This window comes from Ambystoma mexicanum, chromosome 3q (genome assembly GCF_040938575.1).
Source record: "Ambystoma mexicanum isolate Mex_15411 chromosome 3q, UKY_AmexF1_1, whole genome shotgun sequence".
Taxonomy (NCBI): Eukaryota; Metazoa; Chordata; class Amphibia; order Caudata; family Ambystomatidae; genus Ambystoma; species Ambystoma mexicanum.
In genome coordinates this window covers 291,052,717-291,070,674 of record NC_090926.1, presented here as the reverse complement: position 1 = coordinate 291,070,674, position 17,958 = coordinate 291,052,717, and the positions used below count along the sequence as shown (strand labels likewise).

Genomic DNA, 17,958 nt, shown 5'->3' with positions numbered 1-17,958 from the left:
ACACACAAGGATTGCTCGGCACCTCCGTTGTCGGTCAAGCTAAAAAACTACTATAGCTCAATTGGATCTTATGACATCATGGGTACAGCATGGAGCCCTCCAATTAAGCTACTGCCATGCTCAAGCGCGCAACAGCGCCCCGCGAAATGCATTTCTTAAACACACCAAGCTTTTTTGGTTTCTATTGAACACATTTATCCCATAATGCATTCTGAATCGTTCAGTAATGTTACGTATATTTCCACTTGTGCTTGAAATGAGAAGACTGTCAAAGCCATTCGTTTGTATGCACATTTGTGAAATATATCTCAGACAATGTTAACAGAAATGTTGTATTTGTAGCTACAGTCCATGTAAACAGTATGTGTGACTTTGGTGCTAGCGTTACACCAAACAGCCTTGGTTGTATGAGGGTGCTTTACGACTAGCGCGTCACTACACACAGGATCAGCTTACTGCATCTGATCCTTAAAGTGCTCTTAATATACAACCAACTTCTGGCTCTGCTATTTAAATGAAGCTCACTACTTGATTGACAGAAACTCAACACCAGATTCTGACCCATGCTACCTTTTTAATTTGTTGATATTTTCCAGTGCAGAAAGGGCTTCAAGAAATGTAAATAAAGTACAACCAAAAGAGTAATGGGTGGAAGAGCAAGTGGCCAAACCCATTGTGTTCTTACTTGATGGTGTCTCCCAAGAACAGGTTGATTCTGACTGCTGCCTTTACTTTGCAGGCCGACGGTCCCAGCTCGGTTATTCTGGAAAATACTCTACCTTCCACCATGGAGGACAATGAGGCGGATGGAGAGAGGGACACTCCGGACACCAGAGCCGCATCCCGATCCCCGAACTCCAGGGCCGCAACCCTTGCCCCAAACACCAGGACTTCCTCTGTCACTGCAGAAACCCTGGTCACATCTCTCACCCCAGAGAGAACAAAGACATTGTCCTCCAGCTTCCTGCTTTCCCCAAGGAGCACCAAGCATCTGCTATCCCCAAGGAGAACCCCATCGCGCACTTCCCCTTCCCGGGCACGGCTCTCCGGATCCAGTAACATGCAGCAAGACCCTGGCCCTACAGAGCTACAAATCCGCAGCACCCCCTGGATCGGACCCCCTGACCTAAGCCCCAGGTGAGTTACTTCCAGCGAGCAAAGGGAAATAGCAGAACATTGGAAATAAAATCAGGTCTTCCTGAAATATACAAACAGAAAATTACAAAACGGTATTCAGTTACTTCAGACAATATCATTGGCATTCAAATTTCATTTAGACATTATAAATTGATATAATCACGTACTTTGCCAAATTCTTTACATATACGAAAAAGGTGTAAACAATGGTCTCAAATCTATAATCGAATTGTTATACATTTCATCAGGAAAACTGATAGTTTGACCTTTTTGTCTCAGAAAGTAATAGTGTTATAAAAGGTTAACCATTGCAATATTTACTTTGAAAATTAATCAGGGTCTGTCCAGCATACGTGACCTCACCTGACCATACAGGGGACATCAGAATAATAAATAATTTGCACCTGGGGTAGGGCGCTCAGCCAATCAGGTGGCTGCAACAGCGGGCGAGAATACACATTCTCCGCCCGCTGTTTCCAGCCACCCGAGGCCCTTCTCCGGGTGGTGCCATGTTTTTTGTTTTTGTAATGTGGTGAGGCAACAGGGAGCCTCTTTGGGTTTCCTCCTCATTTCCCCACCCCTCCCAAACCAAACGAAATCCTTCCTCCCCAATTACCTGCTGGACCGGAGCTTTGTGCTCCGGTCCTTTGCACCTCCCGCTCCCTGCTGCCGCCACAGAAATGGAAAAGGTACTTAGCCCCTTTTCATTATTGCGACGGGCATCTTGTTTTTTGCTCGGGAGATTGGCATTGTGCAATGATTGCAGCCAATCTCCCGAGAAAAAAAAGAAAACATTTTCTCACCGGATAATCCCCGGAGTGCAAATAGCTTTCACCCCCGTGGCGGGAGGCAACATGGCCGGTACCAGCTCCCAGACCTCTCTGAAGCCCTCGCATAGGCTTGGTCTGGCAGGCCATTGCCAGCCAGGTGCGCTCCCTGCCGCGGGGTTAAAAGCCATAATCAGTGCTTCACGTGCTGTCTGTCACATATGCTATATTTTGTCTCCATCTGTAGTGTACACCATTTGCAGATGATGCCGAGAAACTTCTCTTCTGTAAAGAGCTCATGGTGGCAACAGTAAAGTCAGACACAAGTGATCACAGTTCAAGGGTATTTATTAAACTGTATATGCGGGTTGGAAAAATGCCTACATTATACGTAAATCTAAAATGGAAGCAAGCTACGACCATCAAATAATAATAAGGCAGTCCTAGTGGCGCCTTGTCAAATAAAAAGGGGCTATACTAAGAAAACCTATTGCCAATCCTTACGCTAAATACAAACAAAGAGTGTGGGATAGGATTCACAAGAAAGAAAGAAGTGTTCACAAATAATAAGTCAGGATGCGGTAGTCGTGTCTCTCTTACCCACAGGGTAAGGTAGGACTCTCGAGCTTTCCCAGCACGAGCTAACAGTTCCACTTTCAGCTTATCAAGGCCTTCGGTGGTTAAGTCTCCTTTGTACAAAAAGTCTATTGTCTCCAAGGACCTGATGTCTTCAACAAAATAATAAAAGTTCCTTTATGCTTGTAAGTTGGGTGATGCCTTTCACCCCTGGATCCCCCTCTTCTGGGCTCACTATGGCTTTCAACCCAATCTTATTTGTGACATCTATGTGATTCACAAATCTTAATGTTTGTTTGAACAGTTCACTGTGGACATCCCTCTGCCGGGTTCACTCTTGTCAACACACTATTCATTGGGACGTCAGACTTCGCCCTCTTTTTATCTGCATCCCTCAGTCGGGTTCACTCTTGCCAACTTTATGATGCGAGATTCGCTTCCCTTAGCTTCACAATCATCTGTCCTTCAAAGGCTTTCGACAGTACAGGAGATTTTACTAGACCCTATATGACCACTTTGACCCCTTCTCGCCTTTCTCCCAAGGCCTCCTGGTTGCGGTAGTTCAACAACAGGGTAATCCCATTAGCTTGGGATGCCTTGTCTCCTGCTCTTAGAAATATTGCTTCTATGGAAGACTTTAATAAGAAATTGAAGACCTTCCTTTTCTCTTAGATTCTGCTGGTTAGCCATCTGCCAGCATGTATCAGTTTTCTAAGCTCTATGTTTCTGTCATGTGATGTTTTATGTTTACGCCCTTAAGCCTTGGGTACAGGGAGCGCATTACAAATTGATAAATAAATCGCCCAGAGTTTCCCGAGTAAACACCCACGTGGTGCTTGACTCTTCTATGCTGGCTTTCCCCTTGCGTATCTTTTTTGTACTTTCTTTAATCAGCCGCTTGCTACTTTCGCTCAACACAGTTCGGTTTCTTATCGGCTCTCCCCTCGACTCACCGGTTGTGATGAACCGCTAGGCTTTTCTTGTCACTGGAGTCAAGGCCCGTACCAAGGGGCCAAGCATCTCTCCTCGGCTTGGTTGTCAGCAGAGGAGGACCCCGTGTACCGTTGATATCTGCTGCAACACACGCTGCGTATTGTTCACGGTTTTATGATTCCTTCTGCAGAGGTTTCACGGGCCTGGCCCGGAAAGGGCAAGCTTGCTTCAATCCTTGTCACCCCTCAGTTCGCGCCATCTTTCTCCTCCTCTTGAACTGCTGTGCTGAGTTAGCTCTCTAGTCCTGCGGTCTACCTTACTCGTCTCATGCTCTTGTACTCCACCTTTTATCCCTGCGGGGAAGGGAAAGGGCCATCAGGTGTGCGTGATTCTGGTCAATTGCCTGCCTTTGCCTGACCCTTGTGGTGGGGCATGTCAGGTAGATGGTTCTGGTGTTTGTCAGTCGTCTTTCGTGGTGTGCAAAAGTGTTTTTAGTCAGAAAAGGGGGTGGGGGTAGAGTGTTAGAGTATCCTACGTGGTGTGATGGGGAAAAGGTGTTATAAGAAGGGGGGATACTGTGTCTCACCCATCGGTGCCCCACTTCCACTCTCTGAGGACCCCCCATCCAGGTGATCCTCCCTCACTGGTCCACCCCCAGGAACTGGATCCAATAGCGATGGCTGTGTCCTAGCCACCTGGATGACAGATCCCCGGGGACTAGTCAGGGAGACACCTTCAGGTTTCTCACATACCCTTCCTCCATGCGATGTAGCCACATTTGTTTCACGGGAACTGGGACAGAAAATCTACATATGCCTGATCCTTTCCTTTTCGGTGTTCCACAGTGAAACAATAGGGTTGTAGGTCTAGAAACCATTGCATGACCCTAGGGTTGGAGTCTTTGCTTTGGCTAATCTAAACTAGGGATGAGTGATCTGTGACGAGTTTAAACCTTTGTCTTAAAAGGTAGTATCTAAAATGGATTATGGCCCATTTGATGGCCAGGTCCTCCAGTTCAAAACACAGAGTAATGTATTTCACGTAAGAACAGTTTGCGGTTGGTGAATAATATGGGGTGTTCTAATCCATTGCAAACATGAGACAGGACGGCTCCTAATCCTGTGAGGAGGCATCTGTTAGTAAAATGAACTCTTTAGAAAGGTCGAGTACCTTTAGGATCGGGTTCTGGGACATATCTCATCCTCGTCATTCCAATTAAGTTTCTGGGGTTTGGCATTCTTAAGCTTATCTGTCAGCCTGGCTGTTTTATCCGAAAGGTTGGTGATAAACCTATGGTAATATCCTACTAACTCGAGAAAAGCTCTAAGATCTCTTTTGGTTTTAGGGGTTGGTGTATCTAAGACAGCTTTTACCTTCTTATGTTGGGGCTGAACATTCCCATTCCCTATGAAGAAGCCTAGGTATTTTACGGCTGACTGAGCCAATTTGCACTTAGCTGGATTTTCAGTTAGGCCAGCATTTCTGAGGACTTTCATGATGGTATAAAGATGGAAGAGATGATCCTCCCATGTTTTACTATAGATGACGATATCGTCAAGGTAAGCAGAAATCAGAAATCAGATTAGGATTGTAGAATTTGATCCATGATGCGTTGGAAAGTGGCAGGGGCACTGTGTAAGCCAAAAGGCAGGACTTTAAATTGAAATAGCCCTAGGGGTGTGGAAAACATGTTTTTTTCCTTATCCGGTCCATACACTGGGACTTGCCAGTACTCTTTGGTTAAATATAGGGTAGATAGAAAGGGGACTGTTCTGAGTTTATCAATTAGGTCATGTATGCAAGGCATGGGATATGCATTGAAGATTAACTTGATGGAAGTCTATGAAGAATCTCCAGGAATGGTCAGGCTTAGTGACCAACACTATAAGAGAGGACCATGGTCTTCAAGATGGTTCAACAATATTGGCTTTCAACATTTTGTTGACTTCCTCAATCACTATCTGTTTACGGGCTACTTGGAGTCGGTACGGTTTTAAATGAAGCACTTTACCTTTAGGTGTTCTAACGTAGTGGTATGGGCCTTTCACTCTTCCTGTTTTTTTCTGAGAATACATCGGGATGGAGACTACTACGTCTTTTAAATCTTCTTGTTGTTGGATAGATAGCTCGGTAGGGATTAATTCAAAGGTATCTATCTCTTCGGGAACTAGACAGGCTAGTACTTTGGGCTAGTGCTTTGGCATGGGTGGCTGACAGGATCTCTTTCCACTCTTTCAAGAGATTTACATGATACAGCTGGATTTTATGTTTCCTGTCCAGCTGTGCTACTTTATAAGTACAGGTTCCTGATCGCTCTACGATTAAATAAGGTCTGTGCCACTTGGAGACAAGTGTGTTTTCTGAGGTGGGTAAGAGGACCAGTACTTTCTGTCCTATGGAGAATGATCTTACATTTGCTTTTTTGTCATAAATGGATTTTTGTTGGCTCTGGCCTTTTCCCTATCTGTGCAAACCAAGTCTCGAACCAATTTCATGTGTTCTTGCATTCTGGTGGCTGTTTGCAAGATGGGAAAGGGGGTCTCCTCTCGTTCTTTCCAGGTTCCCCCGAGCATGTACAGGACATCTCGGGGCTCTCTACCATAGAGCACTTCGAAGGGAGAGAAACCTGTGGAAGCTTGGGGGATTCTCTTCACTGCAAATAGTGCCCACGGGATCATTCAATCCCAGTCTTTCCCATCTTTGTCTACCAATTTTAGGAAAATCAGTTTCAGGGTCTTATTGAATCTTTCTACCAAGACATCAGTTTGAGGATGGTACACAGAAGTTCAAGGATGGTAATGTCGAGTAGCTCTTTGTCTTCGGCCACAAGCTTACTCATAACGTTTGAACCCTGGTCTGTTAGTATTTATTGGGGGAAAACCGACCCTGGAAGAATACAGTAGAAGATATTTGAGGATCTGTTGTGTGGTATTATTTCGCATTGGGAAGGCCTCGGGATATCTGGTTGCATAATCCACAATCACAAGGACATATTTATTACCTAATCAGGATGTCTCTAGAGGACCAATTATGTCCATACCGATTTTTGAAAAGGAGATTTCTATAATTGGCAACGGGTTCAGAGGGGCAGGTAATCGGATGTGTGCACTGGTCATTTGACAGATTTTGCATGTCTGGATGAAGGTTTTGATATCAGCATGGATACCTGGCCAGTAAAACTTCCCACTAATATGCACCTGGGTATTAGATTGTCCTAAATGCCCCCTGGTAAGGTGGGAATGCGCAATCTCCAGTACCACCTTTCGGTGGCTCTTGGGTATTACCAATTGTGTCTTTACTAGACCTTCCGTAGATGTCTCTCTTCTATAAACAATCCTCGTTTTAAGAAGAAAAAGGGACTTCCCTTCTCTAAGCCTTCAACCCCTGGGATTGCTTGTAGAAAAGCTTTAGCGAGAGCTGGATCATTTCGCTGGGCGAAGGCTAGGTCGGGATAGATGGTGGGCTCTTCCCCCTTCCTTTCTTCGATGTTAAGAGATTTATGAGCTTCCCCAAACCCTAAGTTTCATCTGACTGTTTTATCTGGTTCACTTTCTTTAAACTGAGGGAATAGTGCTCTTTCTAAAATACCCTCAGCAATTTGATCTCCCCTACGTACTTCAAAAACGATCTCACCATGGTTTTGTAAGAGAACCTTCACAGCTCCCCAGAAGTCGGAATCAATAACGCCTGCTAAAATGTCTATCCCAAATTTCCACACTAAGCCAGATTTTGGGGCCAACTGGATGTAACACCCCAGGGGGGTATCAGGACCAAGTCCATAGGAACCATTCCTCTTTTCCCAGGAGGGATAATAGCTTCCCTACTACTGCATATATGAAACCCTATTGATTCCTTGGTGGCAATGGAAGGGTTAGAGGCTCTCTGATATTGATATTGATATTGATATTTTATTTCTATCGCGCTCATACACAAGTGTTTCAGAACATGACATGGCAAGGGGGGGACACAGGAGAACAAAATAACGATCTTACTAAGCACAGTGACATAGAGAACGTGCAAGTGCATGGGAGAGCGGGAGGGGAAACATGCATGGAAGGGAGGAAAAGTGGAAAGTGTGGCGCAAAGGAGAAACAGATAAATAAAAATAAATAAATAATGAAGGCAACAAACAGTGGTGGTGCAGCCAGCAATTGGCAAGTTCTGGGTTTAAGGCAGCAGACAGAGTAGGTCTGATAAGTGCAGAAAGAAAAAGGGGGGAGGGATGTGATGTATGGGTACAGATACAGACCCTAGTGCAAGGGGTGGCCCGGAGGCAGTGCAGAGGGTGGCAGAGTGAGCAGGTACCTGGGCCCGGAGGACAGAGGTGGCCAGGTGCACAGTGCCAAGAGAGAAGCAAAGAGGAAGGTCTTGAGGTGCTTCCGGAACCAGAGATGGTTCTCCTCAGGTTTTAGAGTGGCAGGAAGGCTGTTCCAGAGGGAGGCCCCAGCCAAAAACAAAGATCTACCCCCAGCTTATTTCTTTGAAAAATGACTGACCCTGAGGTAGAGGTAGAGGAGCGAAGAGCTCGAGAGGGGAGATATTTGTGCAGGGATAGCTGAAGGTATTTTGGACCCAGGCCCCAGAAAGCCTTGTGGACAATGCAGAGGGTTTTGAATTTAATCATTGCATCGACTGGCAGCCAATGGAGAGATTTCAGAGCCGGAGAGATACGATCCCAGGGCTTGAGGCCAAGGACAAGTCTCGCAATCCTGTTCTGGATTAGTTGAAGAGGGCGGAGAGTAGAGGCAGGTAGATTTAGAAAGAGGCTGTTACAATAGTCCAACCTAGAGAGAACCAGAGCTTGAGGGAAGGAGAGGAAAGGCAGCGTGCCTCTGAGGAGGTGCAGTAGGATGTTTGACTTTTTAGAGACATCAGAGATGTGGGCAGAGAAGGAAAGTGTGGAGTCAAAGATAACCCTGAGGTTCTTAGCCTCGCAGGTGGGGGTAGGAGGAGGGCCAAGGGAGGCCGGCCAGAGAGTGAGGGGAAAGGATGGTGAAGGTGTGCCGATGAGGAGAATCTCCGTCTTGCTGGCGTTCAGACAAAGATTATTGGCGGCACACCAATCTTGAATGGCAGTTAGGCAATCAGAGATGAGAGAGGGCGAGGAGGTGGCTGAGAGCAGCTTGAAAATGAGTTGAGTGTCATCAGCGTAGCACTGGAAATTTGAGCAGAATGTGTCAATGCAGTGGGCGAGAATTGCCAGCTGACTAGACTTTTGAAATTGTAGGGTTCCCCAATTAGTTTCAATTGAGTCACATCCCACTGCTGACAGCATATGTAAGGAACTCATGGTGGCAACATAAAGACAGACGCAAGTGCTCACAGTTCAAGGGTATTTATTTAACTGTATACGTGGGTTGGAAAAATAGCTAATCTAAGCCTAAATCTAAGATGGGAGCAATCTACGACCATCAAATAATAAGGCAGTCCTAGTGGCGTCTTGTCAAATAAAAAGGGGCCATACTAAGAAAAACATATTGCCAATCCTTACGCTAAATCCAAACAAAGAGTGTGGGATAGGATTCACAGGAAAGAAAGAAGTGTTCACAAATAATAAGTCAGGATGCGGTAGTCAGGTCTCCCTTCCCCGCATCTTGAGCATGGGGCAAGGTAAGACTCTGGAGCATAGCACACACTCGAGCTTTCCCAGCACAAGCTAACCGTTCTGCTTTCGTAGGTTGGGTGATGCCTTTTCACCCCTGGATCCCCCTCTTCCGGGCTCAGACGCTTCTCGGTTGTTAGTTTCCCTCTACCTGGTTCACTATGGCTTTCAACACAATCTTCTTTGTGACATCTATTTGATTCACGGATGTTAATGTTTGTTTGAACAGTTCACTGTGGACATCCCTCTGTCACGTTCACTCTTGTCAACATACTATTCATTGGGACTTCAGACTTTCCTCCCTTTTTATCGGCATCCCTTGGTCGGGTTTACTCTTGCCAACTTTACAATGCAGGATTCACTTCCCTTAGCTTCACAATCATCTGTCGGTCAAATGATTTAGACTGTACAGAGGATTTTACTAGACCCCTGTATGACCACTTTGACCCCCTTCTCGCCTTTCTCCTAAGGCCTTCTGGTTACAGTAGTTCAACAACAGGTTAATCGGTCAGAGTTTCCCAGGTGAACACCCAGGTGGTGCTTGACTCTTCTATGCTGGCTTTCCCCTTGTGTATCAACAGTTCTTTGTACTTTTTTTAATCAGCCCCTTGATACTTTCGTTCAACACAGTTTGGTTTCTTATCGGCTCTCCCCTCGACTCACTGGTTGTGATGAACCGCTTGGCTTTTCTTGTCTCTAGAGTCAAGGCCAGTACTATGGGGCCAAGCGTCTCTCTCCAGCTTGGTTGTCAGCAGAGGAGGACCCTGTGTACCATTGACATCTACTGCAACACACGCTGGCTATTGTTCGCGGTCTTACGATTCCTTCTGCAGAGGTTTCACAGGCCTGGCCCGGAAAGGGCAAGGTCGCTTCTCTCCTTGTCACCCTCTTGGTTTGCGGCGTCTTTTTCCTCCTCTTGAATTGCCGTGCTGAGTTAGCTCTCTCATCCTGCGGTCTGCCTTGCTCGTCTTGTGCGCACGTGCCCCACCTTTTATCCCTGTGGGGAAGGGAAAGGGCCATCAGGTATGTAAGATTCTGGTCAATTGCCTGACTTTGCCTGACCCTTGTAGTGGGATGTGTCAGTTAGACGGCTCTGGTGTTTGTCCGTCGTCTTTCGTGGTGTGCAAAAGTGTTAATGTCGGAAAGGGGGTGGGGGTAGAGTGTTAGAGTATCCTATGGGGTAGGATGGCGAAAAGGTGCTATAAGAAGGGGGATACCGCATTTCACCCTTCGGTGGCCCAACTCCCTGAGGACCCCCATCCAGGTGATCCTCCCTCACTGGTCCACCCCCAGGAAGATCCAATAGCAATGGCTGTGTTCTGGCCACCTGGATGACAGATCCCCGGGGACTAGTCGGGGAGACACCTTCATGCTTCTTACACTTCACATCACATATTTGTCTTGCATAAACTACATTTTTTTTATTGTATATGGTTTAAAAAAAAACCTTTGCAATATTGTGCCAACATTTTAAAAATTTAAATCAGTTACATATTGCATAACACATATCAAAATGAATACAATATAAGAAACAATATTTTCTAACAAGATTTCACAGAAATACAACACTACAATGATGTAACAAACAATAATGAGACATGCTGACACACTTTCAAATCTCTACAGAAACACTTAACAATTGACCATAAAAACATGCATTTCAAAAGCCATCACAATTCATTTTTATCGAAGGGATATAATTCAGTACCGAGAATACCACTGAATTAGAATGACCATTTCATAAATAGGTCCAAAGGGATTCCCAATCAATAAAATCCGATCTGTATATAAAACGACTAAAATATAACAATTGTTTATATTGCAAAGCTGGACAAAATATAACTATGTGCTTTAGTGTCTCCATGCAGTTTAAATATTTACAAAATTTACAAAAATCCAAATCACAAGTCAAAATATTCATTCTTACTAAAACTTCAAACGTGGGTAACCATGTTAAAACAAAATCTCACAAAATCCCCTCTACCTTTCTTATTGTGAAATAAATTCAAGTAATCTGGTAATGTACCCAGCTTTTTATGTTCATGCTGAAAGTGCACAAAATAACTGTAACTGTGCAAACCCTCAATCGTGAGCCTCCAGTCCTCCATATCGAGAGCCCTTTAAATTAACACCTAGATGATATAAAATAGTTTGACCCCTTCTATCTCCTGGTAAATGCCTCATATCACAGTACAAAGAGTTGTCTGGTGGTAGAATAAAAGTTAGCATTAATTGTACATATTTCCACTTGGCTCTGGCCACCAAGGATCGTAGACCCACTTCACATCTGATAGTGGCCATTGCACACTATTAGGGAGAATCAGAGCTTTCTTCCAAAGTAATGCCTCTAGGTATTCCAATTTCGCAAGTACCCAGAACGGCATCACTTCAGTACCGTGAAGCAATTTTGGCACTACTTTACCTTTATAAAAGCGTAGTAAGGGATGAAGTGAACATATACAATATTTTTTATCAATTGTCCTCATCTGAGACCCGAGACACTCTGCCTTATTCTTTAAACAATTCCATGATCATGATTTACATGGTTTATTAAAAATAGGAAACCTTAAATATATAAAACTCTCTGTAACAATATACTTAATCATTTATAAACCAAGAGTAGCTCGCTAGTTACTAAAAGAGGTAAAATCCATGGTCATCGTCTTCCTAGAACTAATGCTTAAAACATTTCTATCAGCGTATAGTGCAGATACAGAAATCAATTTTTGGAGGCCACGCAGGGTACTGTCAAATAACATAATGTCATCTGCATAAGTCATCCAAAAAATATTCAATTGTTATATCTTTGTTGAAACAAAAGCGGCTAAAACAATCTTTTTCCATAGACATATACAGGTTTAAGAGGCATGGAGCCCATATGCATCCCTGCCTCAATCGTGTATCCATAAATATCTTTTTAGTCAGAAGGCCTTTATTATCCAACCTCACCTGAATATTTGAATCGGTATGCAATAGAACAATCAGCCATAATAAGCCCTAAGGGATCCCTCACAAGGCTAATTCATGCCATATTAAATATTTCCCTCAAACCCATAAACACTCTCTTGTGAACCCGCTCCAAAAAAAGCAGTCTGCTGACCCTTCTTGCCCGGCTAACTATCACCCTATCTCTATCACCCCTTTTTAGGGCAAACTCACAGAGAAGCTGGTCATCCCCCAACTGACCCTCCACACCCAAATGGCTGGCTGATTCCATGGCCACCAGTCTGGTTTCAGAGCCACGGAAACTGCTCTCCTGAATAACCGGGAACACCTGCTCTCTAACTTGGACTCTCACACTTCTTCTGTTTTGATCCTCCTCGATCTTTCCTCTGCTTTTGACACAGTCAACCACATAAACGGTCTCCATGATACCCTAGGCATCACTGAGAGGGCACTGGCATGGCTGACCTTCTTCCCTTCTAACAGACCTTCCCAAGTGCAAATGGGACTTTTCTCTCCTCCACCTCACGCTCTAACTGTGGCATCCCCCGGGGCTCTATCCTATCGCCATTGCTCTTAAACATCTACCTGGCCCCTCTGGCCCACCCGATCCCCACTTTCTCCCCTCATTTCCAGTGTTACGCAGACGATACACAGCTCTCTTTCAGGTTGCCTTCCCTTACCTCCTCCTCTTCCTCCCTCATACCTGACAGCTATTCAGGCATGGTGCTCTGCCAATTATCTCTGTCTTAATGCCAGTAAGACAGAGATCCTTCTCATTGGGGTGCCTGCTCTTTGTTTCCCCCCACTCTCTGGCCAGACTCCTTGGGTACTCTCCCCTCACACACTTGTGAGGAAAAAACCCTTGGGATCATCTTTGACTCCTCTCTCTCTCTCTCTTTTCTTTCCACACATCATGGACCTTGCCAATTTTCAGCTTCATCTACTCAAGGGGATTCTGCCTTTCCTCGCCTTCCCCCAGAAGCTCAACGTCTCCAGAGCTCTGGCTCTCTCTAGGCTTGACCACTGCAATAGCCTCTTCCTCAACCTGCATCTTTCCTCCCTTCGCCCCTTCAGCTAATCCAGAATAGGACTGCAAGACTTATCCTTGGCCTCAGGCCCAGGGGCTGCATCTCTCCAGCCCTAAAATCTCTCCACTGGCTCCCAGTGACTGCAAGGATCAAATTGAAGACCCTTTGCATAATCCACAACGCTGTCTGGGGCCTGGGACCTCTCTACATCCAGCTTCCTCTCCCAAAATACCTCCCGGCCAGAGTCCTTCAGTCTTCTGGATCCAACTCTCTGCAGGTCAAACATTTTTCCAGGCAGAGAGTGGGAGGTAGATCCCTTTCCTCGGCTGGCTCCACCCTCTGGAACAGCTCCCCCCTCAGACTTGAGCCAGATCTTCTTAAGTCCCGGAAACATCTCAAGACTTTCCTTTTCTTTTCTTCCTTCCTTCTCCCCCTCCCGTGCTAAACTCTCCATCTGCTGATGCGACTGGGGCCTGGTCCCTTCAGAGTCATACAAGGACCAGACCACCCTCCCACCATTCCCCTCAGCATCATTTGCCAGCACTTGCCCATGGTCTCCCTTTCCCAGACTATCCCAACCTGGTCCTCCCTGTCCATCGCACTCATCCTCCCCTGCCCCCATCTTTCCCCTGGCACTTGCCGCCTTGGCCCGATCAGCACTTGCCCACCCCACCCGTGGGGCTACCCCACTCCTGCACTTCTACCTCTACCCCTCACCCCTTTGCACTTATCACCTTGTCATGCACTTGCACGGTAGGATTGTCACAAAGCCAATATAACCGTTCTTTGTTGTTGTACTTTTGTGATTCTGATGTCTCCCCCTCCCTGCATCGTGTCTTGTGGCGCCTGGAAACACCTGTGTAAAGGCACCATACAAATGTCCAATAAATAAATTGTAAATATTCACTGAATCAAACGCGGCCGAGAGATCAATGGAGGCCACAAATATGTGATCATAAAGTTTACCCCAATCCAAGTCCTGCATCAATCTTATAATAAAACCATTCATGGATGATCCTTGTTTTTTTATGTAAGCCCACCTGAGACTTCTTTAGTCTGCCAGTCTCCACTGACCATTCTTCAAAATGATACAGCAATACTGACGCAAACATCTTCTCATCCGTGTCCATAATCAAAAACGGATGTTAGTTAACCAGATCACTACAGACTGCTCTTTTATGAATGGGCAAAACATTAAAAGTCTGCCCTGAACTAGGCAATATACAAGACAAAGTCAGATGAGGAAGAAAATCACAAGAATATTAGCCCACAGAACAGGGGCCACTTTAAAGTTATGATTACTAAGTCTATTCGGACCTGCTGCTCTAGATGAGCTAGCCTTTACAATCATATCAAAAACCAAATCATAAATTATATTCACTCATGACCCATAGGTCAGATTGGAAAATACAGGGGGTGGATAAAAGTTTTAGGCCTCCTTTATACAAATTAATTCAAAATGTTAAATACATTTTGTTTCAGATATGGGATTCAATTGAACCATAGCCTGACAATTGCTTAACCCATTAATGATTTGCCAGAAATTAGCTGTATTCCTTTCACACAAAGCACTTAACATCTTCTCTCCATCATTTTGCAACAAAATATAGTGGTGACTGATTAACCAGTTTTTATAATTACGTTTCTCAGTTTTTGTATCTAACATTTTTGCCTTAAAGCAAATACTACTCTTCTGTATTAACCGAATAGAGTGTCTCAAAGTTGTTTTTACGTTCAGTCGCAAGTGAGTCAAATCAATGAACATGTTTAATTGACGGACCCTGTTTAGAAACCTGAGTTTTATTTGGTCCTGGCAGACAATTGAGAATTTCTTCAAAATAACTATGAAATAACATTTCAATAAAAATATACATTTTCCCTTCATAGGAGTTGGTATTCCATCCTTGAGCAACCCACTCGTTATAAAAAGGTATTATATGCGTTGAAAGATAAACCCAATTTCTCCCCATTTTAACAGGCAAAGGATTGGTAGACATCATATTTCTCTTGTCTATTCGAATATTACATTTTGCAACTGACATATTAGGATCACTAAGCATTGTCTTTAAGATTGTAGAATGTGTACAACGCACAAATAGGGCATAGTTAACATATACATAGTCCAAAATAGATTTAGGGGTGGCACTTTCCCAAGTAATCTGCAAGAGAATATCCCCAGCTACTTGGCCATTAAACATTCTCAATCCTAGTGGATCCAATTATACCCATACAACTCTTTCACAGAAGATCTTTGAACATTAAATATGTCCTCTCTCCAACCATTAATATCTAAATCCGGAGATGGGGAGTTGAAATCACTGGCTATCATCATGACATTATTTTGGTGGACATCCGACCAGTCATAACCACATGTATCAATTCTGCAAAAAAATTCCGATAGAGGAAATATTCCCACATGCCGCTATACATTAATGATAAGGAGGTGCATGGTCTTGCTCTCCACCTTACACACTAACGAAACACTCAATGCACCTCTCTAAATAGAACGCTCTCTGGCCTCTGCATTAGTCACATAAGCATTTATTGCTGTTACCAATCCGCCTGAGGGACTCCCGCCCAAATATTTCACTGCAGATTGAAAAAATACATTAAAACCATCTTCAGCTATCCCTCTGCAATTACCTCCCCTATCGAGCACTTCAATCCTCTAGCCTCTAATTCCCTCACGATCAGTCGTTTTTCAAAGAAACAAGCTGGGGGTAGATCTCTGTCTTCGGCTGGGGCCTCCCTCTGGAACAGCCTCCCTGCCACTCTAAAACTTGAAGAGAACCATCTCCGGTTCCGGAAGCAGCTCAAGACCTTCCTCATGTCTTCTGCCTTCGCTCCCCTTCTCCCCTGCTGATCTGTTCTCTCTTGGCACCGTGCACCTAGCCACCCTCCCGCACTGCCTCCGGGCCACCCCTTGAACTGGGGTCTGTATCTGTACCCATAGCCCCCCCTTTTTTCTTTCTTCACTTATCAGACCTACCCTGTCTGCTGCCTTAAACCTAGCAATTGCAAATTGCTGGCTGCACTACCACTGTTTGTTGCCTTTATTATTTATTTATTTATTAATATTTATCTGTTTCTCCTCTGCTTCGCACTTTCCACTTCACCCCCTTCCATGCACCATTCCCCTCCCCCTCTCCCATGCACTTGCGCGTTCTCAATGTCACTGGGCCTAGTAAGATCGCTGTTTTGTTCTCCCCCGTTCCACTCCCTTGCCTTGTCGCGCTCTGAAACACTTGTGTATGAGCGCGATAGAAATAATATCAATATCAACATAAAAAAGCTGGGTGCTGTAAGAGCCAAGTTTCCTTAATCAGTACTACAGTATGGCTCATTAAAAACTCCCAACTTGGGATTTCTTCACAAATAGGTATTGCCCCTAGAGATCCAGGAAATCAATTTAAGGCCATCACTAAGGGCAGAACTGTCAGAAAGATGAATTTGCAGCCTGTCATTCAAAGATCTAATGATCCTGACCAGTCTGCCTCATCTCTCAGGTGCTCTTTTTGCAAATGGGCCAATGTGATTTTACGCCGTAAGTTAAAATCATTTACCGAAATCTTCATAACTTTATAACACTAACCCTGCGTATTAGAGTCAATAGATTTCAAGCAATCCTTCCTCCGCAAACCATTTGTGCAGATATTAAACCCCAACTGCCTAAAAGAGGCAGACTCTAAAGGATCATAGCGAAAAGAATTCTGGAGACAATTTCAAAAGACACCAGATCAATTTGCCTATCATCTATAAATTCCGCCCTTTCAACTTCCCAACTAGTTATTGCTTTTAAGTTATGAATTTCAGGAAAAAGGACCCCAATATTCCTTCTGTTCAGTGGGACAGATCCTGTATCCCTTGACATACACTCCAACAGCAATGTATTTGATCTAGTCAGAAGTGAAGCAATTTGAGTTGTATTACTACTACTGTTATTACCATAGTTTGAAGATGTTGTACCCCTAAGACTAGGGGCTAATGGGTCAAAAGTAGGGGAAAGGCCCCCCCTGTAAAATACTAAAAGGTTTGCCTTTTGTCACTATAGAAACCTGATCATTTCCCACAGCTGGAGCCTGAGTAATTAACAATGCTGGTGGCCCAATATACTCATTCTGCAATGTTTGCACTTAGAAGGATTTGTTTTGTTCATATTGGCCCTGTAGAATAATCACCAGTTCAGATTGAAGTTTTCCCCCGAATTTTGTATCTATGTCTCAATTCTACACGCCCCTATGTCACTAAGGACAGGAGAGATGAAACTCTCCACAGTAGACTTAGGGGAAGGTTTCATCACACCTCCCTCCTCTGAGCTAGAAACTACTTATGGGACACTTACATTTCGAGGAAGGGTCCTTGAAGAACAGCTATTTATTTTCTACGACTTCATATTCTTTAGGCCTCATTACACGGTCCCCGATCCGGTAAAAATGCTGGAAAAAGTTGTTGGTAATACCGGCGCTGGCATTTTTACCGGAACGGAGAAACCCGAGTTTGCCGGTGGGGGCTCTGATCTACCAGAGTGCCTGACCTAACAGTAGTTCAGGCCCCTACCAGCAAAGAAATGCCAGAATCACTAGCACTGGTACTACTGGTGCCAATCATTACAGCAATCACATCACATGGAGTCCTGTGGGACTCCATGGAATGGGAACTTACCTCCATCTCCACTGCCCGTAATATCCCAGTAATACTGGGATATGAGGCGGCAGAGAAGGTAGGGGCAGTTTCCCGGTATCTCGCCGGAATTACCAGCGGGATGCCGGGAAACTTGTAATGAGCCCCTTTGTCTTTTTTGCTGTCTACCTGAGGGTTTATTCTTCCTAGCTTTATCAGAGGTAAGATCTACTACCGCTTTCTGGGTATTAGTGATGTCTATTAAAATGGGACTCGGATCAACTTGTGACTCTGAAATTACAATAACGGGCGCAGTTTTATCTGGGTTAGGAAGAACATGTTCCGAATT

The 17,958-nt window shown here is 44.6% G+C and overlaps 1 protein-coding gene across 1 annotated transcript in view; it reads left to right on the top strand.

Annotated features, from left to right (window-relative positions):
- Positions 1-17,958, top strand: part of KCNH3 (potassium voltage-gated channel subfamily H member 3) — a 472,503-nt gene that overhangs the window by 360,588 nt on the left and 93,957 nt on the right. The window contains exon 12 of the mRNA XM_069653804.1: positions 740-1,137. Within this exon, the coding sequence (XP_069509905.1) occupies positions 740-1,137 (398 nt within the window). The remainder of the gene's footprint in view (positions 1-739; positions 1,138-17,958) is intronic.